At 38.8% G+C, this 22,968-nt stretch overlaps 1 protein-coding gene and 1 pseudogene across 1 annotated transcript in view; both read left to right on the forward strand.

The window, feature by feature from the left end:
• The window catches only part of CMYA5 (cardiomyopathy associated 5), an 87,776-nt gene that overhangs the window by 21,073 nt on the left and 43,735 nt on the right, over positions 1 to 22,968 (forward strand). Inside the window, exon 2 of the mRNA XM_045897275.3 lies at positions 11,554 to 21,772. Within this exon, the coding sequence (XP_045753231.1) occupies positions 11,554 to 21,772 (10,219 nt within the window). The remainder of the gene's footprint in view (positions 1 to 11,553; positions 21,773 to 22,968) is intronic.
• LOC123836418 (U6 spliceosomal RNA) lies at positions 4,615 to 4,734 on the forward strand (annotated as a pseudogene).

The following is a 22,968-nucleotide window of genomic DNA, read 5'->3' on the forward strand; positions in this document are numbered from 1 at the left end:
TAATACTAACATATATGCCACTGGGTCTTTCCATTTTCAAAATTAGACTTTTGCACACCCAGACAGACCCTATGGTTTCACAACTCCCTGCTTTTGTACTTGTTCCTTTTACTTGAATTGTCCACAACCATCCCTAACCTGGTCTTTCTGGGAAACTCATTTTTATTTTACAAAACCTTGTATCAACCTTTTATATTCTATGATTATGTTCCAGACCCCTCCTTTCACATATATTCACACAGCCTGCCCCAATCTACTCCAAAGTTAAAAAATTTCCTTCTCTGTACATCCATGTCTGAAGGCTTTTTGCACATTCTTTCTGTTATTGCATGTGTCAGCTGTATTTTAATGATCTCTGTCGATATATCAACATGCTAGGGTTGATGTTCCTGGAAGACAGGCACTGTGTTGTTCCTCTTAGTATTCTCATTATTTTCCGCATTATGAGTACTTGTTAGAATCTGAAAACAGAGTTTCTATTATTTATTTTGCCAGGCTCGGTTTTGTTTTTTAATTTGCAACATATTATTGATTAATTGGGTTAGCTCTGATTATGGGACTGAAATAGTAGTTGTAGTAGTTAAGGGAGGTTTATCAATGTTAGATTAATATTTTACAAGAATGTTTTCATTTACTTTTATCATTATATATATATATATATAATAAAAGAAGTGTTTTCTATGCCAAGTAGTACAGATATTTAATGTCGGAGTGAGGTGTTTCAGGATGACTGAGACATGTAGTTAGGTTTGTATTAGATAAGATAACACTAGCTGCTGTAAGTGAACTATTATAATAAAACTTTCTCTTGAGTTACTCTCTTGAGTTACTTAAAAGTCCGATGCAGGTTTTTCTGGTTGGGCAGGTCTCCTCCAAGTAGTGACTCAGGGCCTGAGGCATCTTACTTGTTGTGGCTTTGCGCTTTTCATTATGTGGCATTTAAGGTTGCTGTCCTTCAAACTCTGCAGGGAAAAAGTAGAGAGGGTCACATGTGGGAGGTTTTAATGATCCCGACCTAGGAATGGCATATGTTACTAGTGTTCACTTTCCATTGGCTAGAACTTGTCACTTGGCTGCCATCTGGACACACCTAACTCAAAGGAGGCCGGGAAGTATAGACTATTTGTAAGCCCAGAAAGAAGAGAAACAAGCTTGGTGATAAGCTAGCCATCTCTAATAGTGAGCAAAGAAACAATTCTCTATATACAAATAGCAAATGGCATCTATTAGAACTTTGAAAATCTCACAGAACAATGGGGGACTGAGGAACTGGGCAAGAACCAGGGGAGTGCTATCTGGGGTCCAGGGAACAAGAAAGTCTGATTATCTGTCCTGGGTGCTGTGGATTTTCAGCCATCCAATGGCGCTTTTTAAGATTCAAATTCCTGATTGGGGTAGGGCAGGGTGTTAGATGGGCCAGCAAGCTTAGTCTGAATAGCTCCCATCTCTGAGTGACTAGAAGATGGCAGGCCTGACAGTCCAATGGCTTACTGTCCCATTCAGAGTGAAGTCCAAATACTTCCCATGGCCTTGACGCCCTGGTGAACTGGCTCCCAGTTACCCTTCTGGCCTCACCTCTTGTTTTTCTCTCTCTCCCCCTTGCCCTCCTTCATCATACTCCCATCTTTGCTGTGTGTGTTTGCCAAGCAGTCTCATCTGAGCAATGTTAGTATTGTTGTTTGCTCTGCTCTTTCTGCTGGTATTTGCATGCTTAGTCCCTCACTCCTTCCCAGTCTCTGCTCAAATGTCTCTTTAACTGAGAGGTTTTCCTTGACCACCCTGTACAATATAACACCCCAACTCAAACCATTGCCCTCAATCCCACTTATTCTGTTTTATTTTATTCATAGCACTTACTGCTACCAAACATTTGTATGTTTGCTTTGTTTTTTCTCTGTCTTCCCCTCTACTAGAATTTAAGCAACATGAGAGCAGGAATTTTGTTTTGTTTACATGCAAAAAAACAGACACTGGGTGAGTGTCAGAGCAAGCACTGAAATCCAGGCTTCCTTCCTCCTGTCAGCAGATCACTGCAGGACGAGCCTGAGTTGGCATGCCCCGAGGCTAACGTAGCCTGAGCCATTGAAGAATACCAACATTTATCTTTTTTTGTACAATCTGACTCAGATTGTCAACCCTTATTCTTTCCAGCTCATGAACATTTTTGCCACGGATATAATATTATTTATCACTGACCATGGGTAATGAATTTTTAATATTGGCCTATGTTGTTTATAATGCATCAGGTCAATCATTTTAGCTCTGGTGCAAACCAGTGCAAATAAAGCTGTGCACAGTTCTATGTGCTTGTGAAAGAAACCCACATGTGAACAGGGCATTACTGAATTCTGACTGACAGATTTCTCTTGGTCTGATTAGTCCACACATCAGTTTATGGTGGATACTCACAAGCACGTAGGTTAGCTATCATTATCTGTTCTTGCTGTCAAGTGATGTCCTTTAGGCTTTGCCAACTGCTGTACTTGTGGTCATTTGTGTTTACTGGGCTTTGACAAGTAGATTATTATACAACACCCTCTTCTCCCTGCCTAAATCCTGTGACAACTGATAAATAAATCAAAGGAATGGCAAAGAGAGATCAAAATGTCAGCTTTATTACTAATAAGCTGATGATATCAAAGAATGTGCCTTAGGTGTAGGATAACAATGTGTTTTCTAATACCAAGTCTCAGAAATAAACAGACTTATATACCCAGTCATGAATTCTGAAGAACTACAGGCCTCTCCACAGGAGGGCCTGTTCTATATACTGAACAGCACAAGGAACAGAGTAAAATAGGAAACAGTGATAGAGGGAAGCTAAGCTAGGAAGGAGGGTTACACTAAGATGTCCTTCCACGTGGAAAGAAATACCTGGAATGAGCAATTAATGTCTCTTTTTAATAATTTAAAGAAATTGCTGTCATGTATTTTATGAGATTTTGCAGATAAAAAAACTCCTTTAAAAAAATCTAAAAAGATGGGAATCTTTATATTGCACAGTTTATTCATGCTCCCTTGTATAGATGGGCAGAAAAATGTTCCCACAAAACTGAGTGTTCTCAAACTAGGCCGGGAGAATGCTGATTGTGTCTGGCAACACTCCTATAGACATGATGGCTTAGGCAAGCACCTAATTTGTTTTACTGTGGAGCTGCCCCCAGTAGCAACATCCAAATACATTCTTAGATTTCAGAAGAATAAATAAGGAAAAATTAACTTGTAGTTCTACCATAAATCTATAGCTCAGACCAAATTGGTTAATTTGAAGTGAACTGCAAAGTTCTTTTAGAAAATTTGCACCAAATGGTTATTTTGCTGTAAAACAAATTGTGCCTAACACAGTGCCTCCTACAAAACTGGAGCTCAGTAAAATACTTGTTGAATGAGTGTATCTGGACTTTGGGCTTCAATTTGAAATCAGTTGAAAGTCAATGATGATTGAAGAAATTTTATAGTTTTGACATTCATCTGAAACAGAAATTCCGTGGAGATTAGAAATATACAGAAAGAGTAATATAAACTCTTTTAACTACTTTCCACTAAACCTAATTGGCTAGAGGAACCAAAGATCCCCGTTTTCTCCTTAAAACAGGCAAGGCAAGCTAACCACTCCTTGTAGCAAGCTACTGTCTAATAATACTCATCATTTTGAGTAGCATTTTTACTAAGGGTCAGTTGTGACTATTTCCAAACTTATTTTATCTATCATCTATCTATCTATCTATCTATCTATCTATCTATCTATCTATCATCTATCTATCTATCTTTAAGTAGGCTCCATGCCCAGTGTGAAGCCCAGTGCGGGGCTTGAACTCATGACCCTGAAATCAAGACTTGAGCTAAGATCAAGAGTTGGATGCTTAACCGACTGAGCCACCTAGGCACCCCCAAACCTTTTAATACTAGTTGTACTTGTTATTGTTATTACATGGTTTAATTTTTTTTTTTAAAGATTTTATTTATTTATTTGACAGAGAGAGACACAGCGAGAGAGGGAACACAAGCAGGGGGAGTGGGAGAGGGAGAAGCAGGCTCCCCGCAGAGCAGGGAGCCCGATGCGGGACTCGATCCCAGGACCCTGGGATCATGACCTGAGCCGAAGGCAGTCGCTTAACCAACTGAGCCACCCAGGTGCCCTACATGGTTTAATTAAATATTACTGAAGCTGATGAACTGAGTGCAAAAGTAGAAGAGTTGTTCTGGAAACAAAGGTGAGTGTTTTGGAAAGACTTCACAAGAGGAGAGCTAATAAAAGAACCACTAAAAGACAGGATTCCTCATAGGTAGTTTATAGCTCATAGGTAGTTTATAGCCTTGTAGAGCAGCTAAGATATATGTAAAAATAACTACTGTAGGATTTTAAATGCCATAGAAGACTACATGAAGATTCCAGAAGTTCAGAGGAGGAAAATTACTTTTGGCTCAGAGAATCATTGACAGGTACATAGACAAGTTGATATATGAGCTGGTCTCTGAAAAGTGTAAAGTTAGGATGTACAGAGATGATTCATTCCAAGTGAAAAGAAGGATGTAAGCAAAGCCATGTTTGGCTGGAGCACAGGGTTCATGAAGAAGAAGAGTAGAAGATAAAGGTAGAAAGGTAAGTGGGTTGTGCTTGCTTTGGCAGCACATATACTAAAATTGGAACAATACAGAGAAGATTAGCATGGCCCCTGTGCAAGGATGATAAATGGGTTTCAAGTAGTAGAAGGCCCAAACTCCCACACTTATGAAATGTCTGGTCATTGTGAAAATAAGATACTTATTCTACTCATCCACACAGAACTTCATTGGTCTTTAGTATACTTACAAAATGAGGACTTTATGTTAGGGCATGATAAACCTCTATAACAATTTTTTCATTCATGGATTCATGCATTTTTTTTTTCCTTAACTGCCTAATAGCCTATAAGCTCCTCTTAACCTAAGCTATTTTATATTACTTTTTGTTCAGCAATGCATATGATTAATTTTCTGCTTAGGACATGGGTATTCACTTAATTTTTGGTGAAAATATTAATTGTAGAATTAGTGATTGTTTTTAAGAACTCTTGGTTCTTTTTTAAAGGCCCACATAAAATACCAACAATTTGTATTATAAGATTACAAGCTTGCTTGACATTTTATACTTTAAAAACATGTTTTTCAAAGTTTGCAATATATGAAAGATCAAATGTGACTTTATTATACTGTTATAACTGTTGAAACTTAATGCACTTTAACAGATATAGTAAGAAAAAATCCTATCCATTACCTTTTTTCATTTGGTACACTATTAGTGCACTGTGATTGCTTGACAGTGGAATAAGTCATCATGAAAATCTAAGGCATTGCTCAAAATGATATTCCCATAAGGAATGTCACTTTAACTGTTGGTCAGAAGAAGGGACTGCTCATTCCTAGAATATTAATCTTGAGCCCAATAGAAACAAAATATAATATTTATCTTAGCCTTCAGATACAAAGTTTGAGGACCTGTTTCACTTCTTTAGAAGCATAGTTCTATTTTCTTTAAGTAAAAATGAGAGTACCAGTTAAAGATGATGATGAGATAAGGGAAATCATTATTTTGGTAGCTCTACTTTGAGGGCTAGCCATTTTTCCTCTTTAAAAATCTCAATTTGGATATATGTGTATTCCCTTTCTTTGGTTTTCTCCCTTGTAAAATGAAAAATATTATAAAGTCACAAGGCTCTTTCCATCCATGACCAATAATTTAATTTTCAGTAAGTTACTAGTCTCTGTTTCAACTAAAATGAAATGGAAATAAACAGGGGTATCTAAGGAGGCTGATCGCTGCTAAATTGCAAACACAAGAATTTTTTTGATCTGGTCATATTCCAGGACCTTATGCTTCATTTTGGAACAAAGAAGTTAGATTTTTCCAGCACATTTAATAAAATTCATCTCTTGAGAACTGATTTATGCTAATACAACTCACACACACAAAATAAATTTAGAAAATATGTCAGCTCAACAGTGGGATATAAAAATATTATCAGCAAGCTACCAAAACACCATTCAGGGGTTATCATATCCCCTCCTCACTATACAAAGGGGTATGTATGTTACACAATGAAAATATAAATTAGGGTTTACTGGGGGAAATTCAGAAATGGAGAAGTAGCAGAGCACATGAATCCTTCAAGCTCTCATCCCACAAAGAGTCTTACTTATTCAGGGCATAGCTGGATTGCTATAGAAAGAGTAGGGCTCCTGGAGGAGGGTGATGCTTATATAATGCTGAACTTATTTATAGGGAGAAGGGGACATGGAAATAAAAGACAAGATTGAGAACTTTGTCAGAGGATTGGAAACAAAAGAATGGAAATATTAGTACTGAAAAATACAATAACAATGACACATTTGATGGTTGTAGTAGTATAGACACACCTGAAGAGAGAATAAATGTGCTGAATCATAGATTGAAAGAAACATGCAAATGAAGCACAGATAAGGCACAGTGAGAAATTTTAATTTATGAAAAATTGGAATCTCAGACAAAGAGAAAAGGGACAAGGGATAGAAGCAATATTTGAACATAATATGGCTGAGAATTTTTCAAAGATGATGAAAGACATCAATATCCAGATTTAAGAAGCCATACAAACTCCAAGCAGGATAAGATTCCTAAGCACATCATAGTAAAACTTCTGAAAACTAAAGACAACAAGAAGATTCTAAAAATAGCTGGGTGGTGGTGGGGAGAAATAATCCAGAATACCTTCAGAAAACAACATTACACTAACAGTTGATTTATCAATGAGACAAGGGAAGATAGAAGACAGTGGAATGATACTTTTTAAAGTGTTGAGAGAAAATATCTGCCAATCTAGAATTTTATACCCTGAAAAGATATTCTTCAAGAATGGAAATGTAAAAGACTTAAAAAAAAAAAGAGTAGAGAGATTTTATTACCACCAGATTCACACTAAAGGAAATACTAAATGGAATTCTTCAGGGAGGAGGAAAGTGATTCCAGATGGAATGTTGGAGATGCAGGAAAGAATGAAACACAATAAAAAGATTCAGTATCTAGGTAAGTCTAAATGAATATTGACAGTTTAAAATAGTAATAAAATTATATCCATGGGATTTAAAAATATTTATAGAATTAAAATATAATTACAGTAGCATGTAAATTGAAATTAAAGTGGTTTAGGGTCTTTGTGTTGTCTTGGAAAAATAAAAATTCCAATTTGTGTTAGACATTAATTAATCAAGGATGCATGTTGTAATCTTTAGGGTAATCACTAAAAGAATAGTAAAATGTAACTGCCAACCTGATAGGGAAAATGGAATAATAATAAATATTCAATCAGAAATAAGGCAAGAAAGAAGAGAAAAAGGAACATAGAATAGGTAGTACAGATAGAAAGCAAAGATAGAAGACTTAACCCAAATATATGATAATTATATTGGTAATTATATTAAGTTTAAATGAACTAAATGTTCCACTTAAATTATCAGAGTTGATTTAAAAAATCTTTGAGTTACTTATAAGAGACACATCTAAAATATAAGGATAAGGATACAGAAAGGCTAAAAGTAAAAATGCAAAGCGATAATAGCATGCAAACATTAATCAAAACCAAACTGGTATAATTTAATTAATATCAAAGTACAACTTTATTAGTATCAAAGAATACATAAGCAAAAATCATTATTCAGAGATAAAAGGGACATTTCATAATGATTAAAAGTTAATATTTCTGGGATGCCTGGGTGGCTCAGTCATTAAGTGTCTGCCTTCGGCTCAGGTCATGATCCCAGGGTCCTGGGATCGAGCCCCGCATCAGGCTCCCTGCTCCACAGGAAGCCTGCTTCTTCCTCTCCCACTCCCCCTGCTTGTGTTCACACTCTCTGTGTCTCTCTCCAAATAAATAAATAAAATCTTAAAAAAAAAAAAGTATAATACATCACAACCACTTGAGGTCGTTTTAGGAATTCAAGGTTGGTTTGACATCTGGAAATCAATCACTGTAATTCACATTAACAGAATAGAGGATATGGTCATCACCATAGTTGTATAAAAAATGTTTAATAAAATTTAACATTCATTCATTCATTCATTCATTATTTTAAAAACTCTCTCAGCAAATAGGAATAGAAGGAAACTTCCTTAATCAGATAAAGGTTATCCTCAAAAGGAAGGAGGAGTGTTTGGCACTCAGCTCTGGTATCAATCTATTTTTTCCTGATCTAACTCAGACCACTAAACCTTCTCCTTGCCCGTTTCTGAAAGGGGACAGAAAGTGAGCTGCATACACAGGTCATCAAGATGTGTCTATCTTCTACATGGGAAGCCAAGTAATAATGAGAAGTTTGCTCTGTGAGAATCAGAGGAGAATGAATGAGATGATGTTCATAGCCAATATCCATTAACTATGAAACGCTGATGTATACATCTTTGCATAGATGAGAACACTTGTGTTCTTGAATAAGAAATATATTTCTGAACTCTATGCAGACCATTTCTCTTCTATTAAGGGAAATTATTTTTTTAGACTGAGTGTAATGTGAATCCTTGGGCTGTGGTTTTACACATGCTAATATAGTCATTCTCTGATTCCTGTTGGCTCTGTCATTCTTCTATTCCTTTGCTTCTCTCCAAAAATCCAGACATCCCAAAATACTTTAGGTTTTTCAGTGAGCCAGGCTGATTTATTCATATGTACATTTTGCATATTCTGTGACATTTTCCTGGAATAACCTCTCCATCCTCACACCACCTCCACGCCTCATCCATTTGGCAAACTCCTATTTATTCTTCAAAATCCAACTCAAGTATCTTTCCTCTGTGAAGTCTTCTCTTCTTTACATTGTCACTGTATCTTGCTTGTCTTCTAGAATAGTACTAATCTTACTTGTTAAAATGTTTAGTTCTGTCTCCCTATTAGATTTTTAATTTCTTGAGAAAAGGTTCTGTGTCTTTATATTTGTATTCCTAGTATTTAAGCCCAATAAAAGTTCATTAAATGAAGGAATGAATGAGTGAATGAATAAACAAACAATTGAATGAATCCACCTCAGTAGGGCTCTTTCTTCTTATGATCACCATTTGGGTATTCTGCTAAGCACTCATGAACTCATTCTAGCTAGTAATGAAAACTTCTCTGGTTGAGTACATTAAATTTATAATCAATAATTAACTCTAAATTGAATTTATAATTGCTTTTATCATACTACTACAATCATGGATATTCAAAATGCTGATTTCCCAGATGCATGTCATAACCTTACTTTTTAATTTCATCCTGCTTCTCTTAAATAAACAAAGAAGAAGGGGTAGAAGGAATTGAAAATTCTGAGGAATAACTTTAATTATGTAAATAGCTTGAAAAAAACATTGTAAAATAAGATTCAATCCAGAACCAAGATAGAGTATTAATTCCTAATTAAGTTCCGTGGTTTAATACCAAAGCAAATAAGTGAGGGCAGAGTTGCCAAGGAAATGGAGAAACTAGTTCTTCCCATTGCTTTCCAGCCCTTTGCACTCATGGCATGTATAGGAAGTGAAATTACTTATAGTGCCCTGGGATAAATGGATGAGGCTGCTTGCTGTTGAAGACCAGCTGGGCAGGGGTTCTGGCTGCCCTAGGCTCTCCCTGGCAGTGGTGAGAGTTAAGGAAGTCAGGATCTCAGTGGTCCATAAGCACTTTGCAGCAGACTGTTGGGGAAACTCTGAGGTTTAAGAAAGGGGAGTAGACTGTAACTACAAGGATTTATGGTCTTGGCGCTCAGCCTGGTCTAACTAGGAAGTGTTTGAAGTAAGCAAGAAAGGCATATACTACTTAAATTTCATAGTTAAGATTGTTTAGGCCAGTGCTTTTCAACTCTGCTTTAGATTGGAGTCACTTAGAAGCTTTTAAAACATAAAAACACAGCAAAGCTGAGATCCTACCCTGGTATAGTTAAATCAGAGTCTCTGTGGGGAGGGGTATGGGATAGCATCAGTATTTTTAAAAAGTTTCCTACTGGTGATTCTAAAATATGTCCAGAGTTAAGAACCACTGGCATAAGCAGTGATTGATGATTAAAAATTATTAGTAAGGGACCTAAATTCTGCATATGTTTTCAAAAAGTTAATAATTAATATATACGTATTTATATATTAATACTTAAAAAATACTTAATTTAATACTTACACTTCATGGGTTTTTAGCATAGGAAGCTTTTTGTTTTTGTTTTTATTGTTGTAGAATGGTATACGCCAGTCAGTAGTTTGTGTTTATTGCAAACTGTAGCCATATTCTTAGAAGGATATAGCCATTGGAGTTTTAATCTTCAACTTAATGCTTATGAAGTAATGGCAAACATGATTGCTGAATTGATCAGGAAGAGTAACACTGGAGGTTTTTAAACTAAGCCTTGAAGAGGAGATAGAATTTAGATATGCAGAAGAGGTGGAGTGAAATGGGGGATAAGAATTGTAAATGCAGGAACAGAATGAACACCCAGGAGGAAGAGGTACAAGAAAATTTCAGAGAAGAGTACTACAGAGTCTGACCAGGGCTCAGTGGCAATGGAAAGGGCGGCCAAAGCCAGCTGTCTCTTGAGGGCCTATGAGAGCAGTCCAAGGAGACCACCTTTTCACCTGTAGCAGTTGAAAATGGCCATGCCCAGGCTCCCTTGGTCTCTAATCCTATGATGTGTGGAAGCTTGATTACAGATAATGTTTACTGAACACTAGCTATATGCCAGGCACTTTTCCTGAGCACTTCATGTGTATTAACTAATTTAATCCTCACAGCAACCCAGAGAGCTAGGTTCCATTTGATCCCTGGCTTACAAATGAGGAAATGTGTAGCCTGTAGGCTGTTTTGGGGATGTCTCTATATTTTCTCTGTATGGCTCTGGTCCAGAGTCCACATGATATATTTACTGGGCAGTGAATTATATAGTTAAAACAGAAATGTACAAGGTAGGCATAGGGTGAAGGTGTGTACTCGGAAATAAGGTCAACTAGGGATCAGAAAGTTAAGTATTTTGAACTCTTTTTCCCACAGATATGAGGAATTTACTGATATTTTTTGAGCAAGGAATGGGATGATGGAAAATTTTAGTACAGTAGGTCTGGAAAGAGGAGTAGGGTAGTTAAGGATAGGGGAGGGTGGGAGGTAAACATTAGGAAGCTAATGAAATAAACTAGAGATGACATGATAAAAAGCTAGGTCAGGGTGATGGTAGTAGTTATGGAGAGGGCACAGATGCCAAGTGCCCATTATGAAGGTCCTGGTGACCACAGAGTGAGCCTGGATGAGCCATGGGAGGTCAGGGGGAACAATCCCAATGAAGGGTAGGTGGTGAACTGAATCATTCCAGCCTGGGATGTGTTATTATATTTCATATCCTGACTTCACGTTTTAAATTTTATTTTGCATTCTTACCTATTTTTGATATGGATGGCAATATTTATCTGTATACTTTAATTTCACATTAACCCATTACCTAGTGAAAATAGGATATTGACATTACTATCTGTAATTAATATAGTGTTATTTTTATAATAATATGTACTATTATTAATAATATTATTACTTACTTTAGATTATCAGACCAGGATGAAGAGGGCAAGACCAAGCAGAAGTGTATCATATCTGACCCCTCCTTTTCCATGGTGACAGTTCAACGGGAAAATAGTGGAATAACCTGGGAGACCAATTCAAGCAGGTCTTCCACTCCTTGGGCCTCGGAAGAGAGTCAGACTTCTGGTGTGTGTAGTCTGGAAGGGTCAACTGTGAATTCTCCTCCAGGGAATGTTTCCTTTATTGTGGATGGAGTTAAAAAGGTTCGGAAAAGAACGCCCAAGTCAAAGCGTGGCTCACCATCACTGCGTCGGAAAGGCAACAAAAAGAGAAATTCTCTTGAATCTCAAGATGTTCCAGCAAACACAAAAGATAATCCTTTAATTTCAGAAAGCCAGGTATTAAGCACCCAGAAAGAGAAGTCATCTACTGGCATTTATGATAAAACGAGAAAAAAGACCACCTCAAATACACCTCCTATTACCGGGGCAATATACAAAGAACACAAGCCCTTAGTGTTAAGGCCAGTCTACATAGGAACAGTACAGTATAAAATTAAGATGTTTAATTCAGTTAAAGAAGAATTAATTCCTCTACAATTTTATGGAACATTGCCAAAGGGTTATGTAATTAAAGAAATACATTATAGGAAGGGGAAAGATGCATCCATTAGTCTAGAGCCAGATATGAGCAATCGTGATTCTAATATAGTTTCTCAAACAAGCAAATTAGTAGGCCAAAACATAGAAGATGATAAGGTAAAAGAGTTTGCTTCACCCTGGAAAGCTGCATCCTCTAAAGGATCAGAGTCCTTGACTTCCTCATTCAGTCGTGAAGATGAAAAGAAAATTTACGTTGATTCTCCACTAAAGGCCGCATCTGCCACCAAGCACACAGTTTCTTCTTATGCAAGTATTGACACAGCAGAACTAGAAATACAGCTCATCCCTCCACAGTTAGTGCCACGACAGCCAGGTGATGAAGCAAAACTCCATGAAATGGAGCCTTCCTCTCTTACACCTGATACATCTACAACTGGGTTCCTGGAAACAGCGAAAGAAGAATTTGAGCCTGATTCACAAGAAATGGTAACTTCAGTCTTACCACCATTAGTGGATGAGGTAAAGAAGGAAGATATGTATTCTGTTGACCATTCCATTTCATTGGAGGCAGAAAAGGATTCTCTGGAAACAGGTGCACCAGGTCTGGCAGCATCCATCGAGGAAGATTTTGGCCCAGAGACAACAGAGCTGGACCTGACTTCACCAGAAAGGGCAGAACCAGTCTCTAAACAACAACCCCCCCCTCCTTATCGTGATGTCAAAGGAATGGAGGAAGAAAACGTGCCTGAGCCATCCATTTCTCTTTCTGAACCTCTAGTGTTAGAGGAACCAAAGAAAGAAGAAGTTGAAACTTCTCTACCGATAACTGCTACCCCTGAACCTGAAGATTCTAATTTAGTGGAAGAAGAGATCATAGAACTTGAATACCCAGAGAGTCCATCTATTTCCAAGAAGCCCTTCTCACCATATTTGGCCACTGAAGTGGAGCAGAAAGAAGAGGAGATCCTTTTACCATCACTGAAAACATCCACACCTGAACATGTTGCTTCATCTGAGGAAGAAAGAGAGGAAAATGAGTCTGTTTCTACTGATTCTGCTTTTGTATCAGAGTATTCAGTCCCACAGGATTTGCACCATGAACTAGAGAAGCAAGAAGTTGAGCCAGTTTCTCCATCCACTGTAAAAGGTATATCTGAACATGCAATCTTTTCAGAAGAGGAGAATGAGGAATTTGAGCCTTTGGCCTCTGCATCTGAGTGCTCTCTGTCACCATCTACAACTGAGCAGACTTCTGAATGCCAGTCCCCTCAGTTTTCAGCAGCTTTCTCAGAACACGTGGTCCTGTCCGGAGAAGAAGCTTCAGAAAGTGGATGTTACACACCAGATTCCACATCTGCTTCTGAATATTCAACTCTATCCCAGGCAACGAAAGGGTCACCGATGAAAACAATTGACCTAAAGTCCCCATTAAAATCAAAAGATGTTTCTGAGCACACGATTTTGTCAGAAGAAAAGAAGGAAGACACTGGATTGTGTTCCCCAAATGTGGCCTCTGTCTCTGAATGCTCTCTCTCACCATCCACAGCTGAGCAGACTTCTGAATGCCAGGCCCCACTGTTTTCAACTGCTACATTGGAACAGGCAGTCATGTCAGAAGAAGAGGATCTAGGAAGTGAGGATTTCACAGCAGATTCAACATTGACTTCCCAAAATGCAGTTCCACCAAATGCAACACAGGAATCCCCAAAGGAAATAATTGATGATGTGTCCCCATTAAAATCGAAAGGTGTTTCTGAGCACATGATTTTGTCAGAACAAAAGAAGGAAGACACTGAATTGTGTTCCCCAAATGTGGCCTCTGTCTCTGAATGCGCTCTCCAGCCATCCGCAGCTGAGCAGACTTCTGAATGCCAGGCCCCGTCATTTGTAGCTACCCCATCTGAGCATATTGTCCTATCAGAAGAGACAGTAGAAATTGAGCGGTACACACCCGACTCCACCTCGACTTCTGAATTTTCAGTACCACCATACGCAACACCAGAATCACAGGAGGAAGAAATTGTCCACAGATCCCCTTTAAACCTAAAAGGTGCCTCCTCACCCACGAATTTCTCAGAAGAAGAGCAAGACATTGGACTTTTTTCTCCAGACTCAGCATTTGTGTCAGAATTCTCATTTTCACCCTATGCAACTCAGGAAACGGAGAAAAGAGAATTTGAATGTGATTCTCCAATATGTTTAACATCACCATCTGAGCACACTATTTTGTCAGATGAAGACACTGAGGAAGTTGAACTTTTTTCTCCAGACTCAGCATCACAAGTTTCAATCCCACCATATAGAATCCCAGAAACAAAGAAAAATGAATTTGAGCATGATTCACTGGTAACTGCAATATCTGCTTCTGGATATTCTGGCTCTTCAGAAGCAGATGAGGAAGACACTGTGCCAACAGCTGCCGCACCCATACCTGAGCACCTCGGTTCATCTCAGAAGCAACAAGCCAAACCTTCCCCTTCAATGTCTGCACCCAAAGACTTGAGTCTGCCATCTTCAACAAATGAAAGAGAGATCACAAAAGTTGAGCCAGATGCTCAAACAACCTCAGTGTCTGTATCTGAATATCTCATTTTGACACAGCAGCATATAACTCAAGCATTTCCAGAACCCGAGTCTGAAGACTTGATTTCACCATATTCAACCAATGAAACAGAGAAGGGAGAAATTCAGACTAGTTCACCAGTAGCTGCAACACCTGTTTCTTTACCTGCACAATCATTTACAGTAAGGGAAGACACCAAACCAGTTTTGCATTCATCTCAATATTCAGTTTCACCTGATTCAGTCCATGCACTTCAGAAAGAACAAGAAGCCAAAGCATCACTCACTCCAAAAGCTGCAAATGAACAGATGGCTTTGTTAAAAGTTAAAAGTAAGGAAGAAATTGTGCCTGATTCTCAAGAAGCTACAGCACATGTATCCCGGGATCAAGAAATGGAGCTTCAACCTCCAAATGTTCTAGGGTCTGGGATGAAATATTCAGTTCTGCCTGACTTGGTAGATGAGCCAAAGAAGGAAGTGAAACCCAATTTAGCTCCCACTGTGACATCTGAACTAGAACAGAGAATGTTGTCAGAGAATGAGCCTGAGGTAATAAAACCATATTCACCTCTAAAGGACACGTCTTTATCTGGACCTGAGATTTTATCTGCAGTAAAAATGCAAGTGAAACACGACTCTAAAACAGCTGATACATCTAGAGTGTTGCATTCAGCTCCACCAGGAGTGCAAGAGGAAGCTGAACATGGACCACCCGCACCAGAATTTTTGGAAGAAATAAAGAAAGAAATTGAACCCAGTTGTTCAATAACCACATCTGTAACTAAGCATGATTCAAGCTTACCCAAGTTAGGAAAAGAAGAAACCCCAACAGATTTATCTTTTACCACCCCTATAGAACATCCAGTCTTAACAAAAATAGAAAAGAGTGAATTAAGAAGTGGTTTGCCACCACTGGTGACATCTATAGATGAGCATTCACTTCTTCAAGAAGAAAAGGTAGCAAGGAAAATGAGTTCTTCTCCCACTGTAACTGCGGCATCTGAACATCCAGCTTGGTCAGAAGCAGAGAAAGAAATTAAATTTGATTCACCTGCAAGAATATCCTCTCTATCAGATCATTCTTTGTCCAAGGTAGAAACTGAAGAATTTAAACCTGGGTTGCCAATAACCAAAGCATCATCTTCTCAGCTTTCAGATGTATCTAAGGAAGAGAGGGTGGAAGATGAACAAGGTCTTTCATTTTCTACAGTCCTTGACTCTGAACAACTGGTTTTATCACAGAAAAAGAATTCTGTGTCTGCCTCAGAGGTGTCAGGGCCTGAACATGTGCTTTTGCTCAACCAAGGTGGTGAGGTGAAGAAAAAAGAAACTGAACTTGCTTCTTCGCAAGACATGTCACCCACACCCAAACATATAGTTCTGAAAGACAAAAATGAGGAAATGGAAAGTTCTTCTCCTGAGTTGGAAAATTTAGTGTCAGCAGACTTAACTTTGACCCCCAGAGATAATAAGAACAAACAGACACTGGAGCCATCTTCTACAGCTCAGGGAGATTTCCTGTCAGAAAGACAAGATCTTGCTCTGGCGGAGCTTTCTTTGGAACTTGAAAAGAAAGACAAGCCACACCAAGTATCAGAATTACCAAGCACTGAGTCAGAATTCACTTATAGTTTAGGTGGGCAAGATGGATCCGTAGATACAAAACAAATAAAATCTCCCATAACCGAAACAGAGGATTCTGTCTTAGAAAAGGGCCTTGCCGAGCTTAGGAGCAGAAGAGAAGGAAAAGAAGAAAACAGGGAACATCATGTGTCAACTACAGTTGACCCTGAAATTTCAGAGGTTTCATCATGCCTAAGGAAGGAACCTCAGATTCAAGAAATTAAATCTTTCTCCCCCAAGGTAGTCAGCTTAGGGTCAAAAGAAGCATTGACCCCTCTAGTTGAAGGAGACAGCCCCAAAGAACCTCAACCACATACCTTTTCTTTAAAAGGATTATCAGAGAAGTTGAACCATTCAGCTGACATTAAAACGGGAGAGAAACAAGAAATAAGCCCATTACTGTCAACAGGAAATTTGAAGACACAAGTGATAGGATATATTGAAACAAAACTAAATGAAGAAACAGACCAACCAAATTCATTCTGTGTGCCCCAGAGTGTAACAGAACCATCAAAGATTGTTTCTTCTGACCTTGTGGAACAAGAGAAGCCTAGAAAAGCACTTCATTCAGATCAAGGTGTTAAATTACCTGATGTAAGCATGTCTTTTGCAGATAAGCAAGATCTAGGTGTTAAACAATTTTTATTTATGAAAGAGAATTTGCCTTTGGAAGAATCAAAATCATTTATCACAATTGAGCCTGCAGATGTTAAAGAAACACAAATGCAAGAGGCCCTTTTTGTTCCAAAGGATGAAAGCTGGATGCTGGAAAAGCCAGAAAGGGATCTGGCAAGTCAACATGAAGAAAGAATACCGGGATCTGTGGAGCTGGGTTCCTCTGGCAGTAATGATTTGATGACAGGGCAGCTCAAGGCCGCTCTGCTGGATAAAGACCATACATGTGAAACCAGAAAGCAGCCTCTGCCACATTCTGCTGAAGAATCTCCTTTATCATTACGAGAGCCAGTATCTACTCTCAATACCTCCAGTGGTGAGGTAGAGACCTTATCAACTAAAACTTACTCTTCTGAAGAAATAAAGCTGGCTCCCAAACCAAAATCTTTCACTCCAACTAGAAATGTAGAGAGAAATGAAGCAGAGGGGAAGCAGATCTTCTCTTTTGTGGGGAATGGAAGTTTGATACTGGAGAAAACAAACACAGAATTTTCCAGGCCTTGCAAAGAAGGCAGCCAGGAAGAAATCAAACTACCTTCTGAAAGAATCCACCAAAAACCAGTGTCTGACCCATCAAGGGAACAGATCAAATCAGAAATTATTCCCTCTCCCACCAAAGCAGCCCATTTCCTGGCAGAAGATTCAGAACCTGCCTTGGGCAATGAAAAAGAAGCACACAGGAGTGTATCTCCTTTAGCTGGAGAGAAGTCATTAGAAGAAGCAAAAATGATTCAGTCAAAGGTCGTGGATGATGTTAATGAGAGAGGGAAGCCAGCATCTGAAGTGAAAATAAAAATACCCACACCAATAAAACCCCTCTCCTCAAGGCAAGAAAATGAAGAACCCCAACCCGCAGAGCCACCTGAGGTGACACAAAAGTTGCCTAAGAAGCCAGAGGCAGTTGAGCGAGGCCTTTCTGAGGAGAAGGGGAAGAAAGGAATTTTATCTTTCACATCATGGATGTCCAGTTTGTTTTTTGGCTCAAGCACTCCAGATAAGAAAGTTGCTGAAAAAGATTTAGAAACTCAGCCAAGTCCATCTGCAGAAAAAGCAGTGCCTTTGACAGAGTCTGAAGGAACAGCTTCAGCTGACTCTAATGCAACCGAGAAACCAGCTGATCGTCTGTTACCAGAGGCAAAACTTAAAATTGCTGAAAAATCCAGAGGCACTTTAGTTAAATCTGGTGAAGGCCAAGACTTTGAAGAAAAACCCACATCTTTATCAAATGTAGCAATTTTACAACAGCCAAAATCCAACTTTGAGGTGTCTAGTGAAGATTATGGGAAAAAAGAAATTCTAGACTATTCAGAGGAAATGGACCTAAACTCGGTAGTTTCTTCTGCGGATGGTGAGGAACATCTTGAAATTCAATCTCATTCTCCCATGGGTGAGAAATCCATTGTGGGAGAAGTGCAAAATGCGGTTCCTCTTCATATCACTGATAGTAAAAGAGCCCAGAAGCCAGAAATTTCTGATCCATCTAAATGGAATATTTCTATTCTTAAGAAAGAGCCAAGAAGTGATCAAAAAGAAAAATCACTCTTTTCATTTGATGCAGTAGATAAGGTGCCACAACAGCCAAAATCAGCTTCATCTAGCTTCACAAGTAAAAATATCACGAAGGAATCGGAGAAGCCAGAGACAATAATTTTGCCAGTAGAAGAATCTAAATGCAGCTTAATTGATCTGGGTGAAGAGAGACCGAAGAAAGAAATGCTAAAACCTACCTCCTTGAAAACTTCTGCAGAGGAAACAAAACTCGGGTCTGTTAGCCCAACTGAGGAGAAAGGTGACTTGGAGACCAGATCATATTCCGTGGCAGAAAACAAGGTGCTGGCAGAAAAGCCAGAAACTGTGGCCCCATTAGAACTTCGAGATAATGACATAGGGAGGGCACAAATTGCACATGGATCTAGCCCTATTAAATTGGAAGAATCAAGAGCTGCAACCGTGCTGCAGCAAGTCTCCCAAAATGAAGACCGCAAAGAAGGACGCACAATAATGAAGCAGGAGAAAGAAGAAAAACAAAAGCTGTCACAAGTATTTTCAGGAGGAAAGCAGCAGCAGGAAATTCAGCCTTATTCTGTGAATGTAGTCAGGTCTATGCCTGAAGAATCAGGTATCTCCTTAAGTCCTCCTTTGGATGAAACACAGCCATTTTCATTAGTTAAAACCATATCAGTTACTGAAAAATCAGAAACTCTGCTCTTGGAGGGCCACCCAGAAATCAGGGAAACAAGGGCAGTAGGAACTCAACCACATCCAAGAGAAGAAAGTAAAGTTTTGGTAGAGAAAATCAAGACGTTCCTTCCAGAGGATCTTCCTTATCATGATGAAAGAGATAACTACTCTTTACCTAAGGAAGGCAATCTGATATTGGAAAAGTCAAGCAGGGATATGGCAAGTCACAATGAAGAAAAGGGACAGATCACAGCGGCAGAGCCATTGAAAGATGGTTCAATAGATATCACAAAAGAAAGTATGAAACAAGGATCTCCATCTAAAGAATCTGAAAGGATTTTAGATCATCGTTTTGATGAAACAAAGAGCTTAGAAACCCCACCATATTTGTTGTCATCTGCAAAATCACAAACACTTGTTTCAGGAACTTCTCCAGAAATTAATACAGTGGAGAAACAAGAAATGCTGGGGTCAGATTTGACTCCAGATAGGCATACAGTCCATACTATCCAAACTTCTGAAGATCTAACATCTGAAATGTCTAAGCAATCGGTTCTTGCTTCAGAGCAGCATATGGAGGCTGTGGAAGATGCCCACATATCTTCAGCAAGTAGCAACTATGCTCAGTTTATAAAGAATGCATCAGCAATCAATGCTGGTAGAAGGGTTCCTGCTAGAGAAAGATCCAAGGAGCCTGAAGACACATATGTGGAAGATGAAGACTTCACAGTGACTAGTAAGCCAGCTGGACTTTCAGAAGATCAAAAGAGTGCCTTCAGTATTATTTCTGAAGGCTGCGAGATATTGAATATTCATGCTTCTGCATTTATTTCTTCAGTTGATCAGGAAGAAAGTGAACAAATGCAAGATAAGCTAGAATATTTGGAAGAGAAGGCTTCATTTAAAATTATATCCCTTCATGACAGTAGTGAGGCCGTTTCTTGCCATAAAACATTAAAGAGTAAGTTAGAAGATTCTGATCAAGTTACATCACTGCAAGACAATAAACAAAAGGAATCTCTTAACATAAAACGGGAGGTAGCCACAGATTCAGAAACTGATGATTTCAACTTTAATCAGCCCACAGCTCCCAGTGAAGAAGATTATTTTGAAAAATATACATTGATTGATTATAACATCTCCCCAGCCCCAGAAAAACAAAAAGCTCCATGGAAATTAAATGTTGAGGGGGAACTCCCAAAGGAAGTTACAGAAGATACTGTCTCTTTCCCAGAAAGTTCAGAGGAAAGTGCCTTGGAATATGACTTGGTGAAGTTAGATGAAAGCTTCTATGGGATGGAGAAGGACTACAGCAAATTATCTCACCCAGAGACCCAGAAGCCTTTGGATATCCAGCCATCAGCTGACAGAGATGCCTCAAAGAGCATAAATAGAGAGGTGGACTTAAAGTCACCGGGGATGCCTTTATTTGGTGCAGAGGAAGGAGTTTTGTCACGGACCCAGATCTTTCCTACCACCACTAAAGCCATTAATCCCGAACTTCTGGAGGAGCCACCTGCATTTGCATTTTTATACAAGGATCTGTATGAAGAAGCAGTTGGAGAGAAAAAGAAGGAAGGGGAGACAGCTTCTGAAGGTGACAGTGTGAATTCTGAGGCATCGTTTCCAAGCAGGAATTCTGACACCGATGATGGAACAGGAATATATTTTGAGAAGTACATACTCAAAGATGACATTCTCCATGACACATCTGTATCTCAAAAGGACCAAGGCCAAGGTCTGGAAGAAAAAGCAGTTGGTAAGGATGATTCATACCAACTGATAGCTGCAGAAGGGGAAATTTGGGGGAGGTTTGGAACTATTTTGGGGGAGAAGAGTCTGGAAGAGGAACAGAAAGCTACTTACAGGGAAGGAGACTCAGTATGCCATGTGGAGACCCTTGACAAGGAAGCTATGCAGGGGGAAGCTCCCATCACTGAGGAAGTCACAGTGGTTACCCAGAAGGTAAGCTATGCGGTTCCATTTGAAGACACCCATCATGTCCTGGAGAGAGCGGATGAAACGAGCAGTCAGAGTAATGAAGCAGCAAGTGCAAGTCCAGAAGTCAACCTGAACATCCCAGTACAAGTGTCCTTCCCAGAGGAAGAACTTGCATCTGGCGTAACTTGTGTTCAAGAAACACTGCAAGAAGAACCTAAAATAATGATCCCACCTGAGCCAGGTGAAGACAGACTCTGCAGTAGCCCTGTTCAGGATGAGTATGAATTTGCCGAATCCCTGAATTATGAAATGGTTGCTCAAGACACTTTATCAGAGGAACTGTATTCAGAATCCACGCCTGAAGATGTGTTATCTCAAGGAAAGGAATCCTTTGAACACGTCAGTGAAAATGAATTTGTGAGTGAGGTAGAACAAAGTATGTCTGCCAGACAGAAGGAGTTGGGCAGAGAGAAGACAGAACAAGAACAATTGTCATCAGAGTCAGCAACTGAGAAGGAACAGAGGGAACCAAAAAAGTCCCAGATCGACACATACTGTTACACTTGCAGAAGCCCAATTTCTGCTGTTGACCAGATGTTTGGCATGCACAAGGACCATGAGGTTGCAACACTTGATACAGCGATAAGTGCTGTAAAGGTAAAAAAGATTTTAAAGCATATAAGTACATAATAATAATACATTTAATTTCTTTTCATATTTCCTCAATTTAAAAAAATGACCAATATTTGATATCTTCATATTTAGGGATAATAGTCTGAAAGAAAGCTAAGAATTCTTCCCTAGGCATTCAGTTAAGATCAATTTGACAAATGTTTATTGGGTATACACTATGTGCAAGGCATTTTTCTAGGTTCTGGCAATAACAGTATAAATAACACAAGGTCACAACCTTTGAGGGGTTTTATCTTATGGTGGTAGCCCTTAACATTATCCAAAAAAGCCAAATAATTTAATTTTTATTTTTTTTATTTTTTAAAGATTTTATTTATTTATCTGAGGGAGAAAGAGAATGAGAGAGAGAGAGAGAGAGCACAAGTGGCGGGGTTAAGGGGGAGGCAGAGGGAGAGGGGGAAGCAGGCTCCCCACTGAGCAGGGAGCCCGATGTGGGGCTCGATCCCAGGATCCTGAGATCATGCCCTGACCTGAAGGCAGCCAGGCAACCAAGCCAAATAATATTAAATAGAAAAATATGCTTTTGAGCATAAAACACAATTTATTTTCTACTATCTACACTATCATTCTTTAGAAATACACATTTATATTACACTGAGCAATTTTATTGCAAGTTTTATAAAATATTCAATACAGTCATTTTAAATTTTGGTTTTCTCCATATTTCCTTTGTGTATAAAATTGATATTAAAAATGGAAAACTTTTGCATTCTTTCTAGTCTATAGACTTCCAATGTTAAAATGTTAAAAAGTTAGTCACAACAATATCCTTATGCATATTATTATAAATACTCTACTTCCCCAGAGGTACTACTATAAGTAAAGCATTTAGTCTTTGAGATTCTCATGTACTTTTAGTAGCCTACTAACTGGAATTCCCACCCTTCTCTCTTCAAGCCATCCTCTAATACATTAGCCAGAATGACCTTAAAATGCAAGTATTCACAAGAACTGAGCACCTACTATGTGCCAGGCACTGTGTTAAGTTCTTTATATATAAGATATCTTTTACTCCTCATAACAAGCCTGTCATCATCACCAATTTGCAGATAATGAAATTGGTGCAGATAGGTTAAGTGATTTGCCCAAGGTCATGGAAGACAGACTACGATTGGTACCCGGGTCTGTCTGATGCCAGAGCTCATGCTCTTGACTGTATA

Source organism: Mirounga angustirostris, unplaced genomic scaffold (genome assembly GCF_029215605.1).
Source record: "Mirounga angustirostris isolate CCGP_5_RB_7025 unplaced genomic scaffold, mMirAng1.0.hap1 SCAF_7, whole genome shotgun sequence".
Lineage (NCBI taxonomy): Eukaryota > Metazoa > Chordata > Mammalia > Carnivora > Phocidae > Mirounga > Mirounga angustirostris.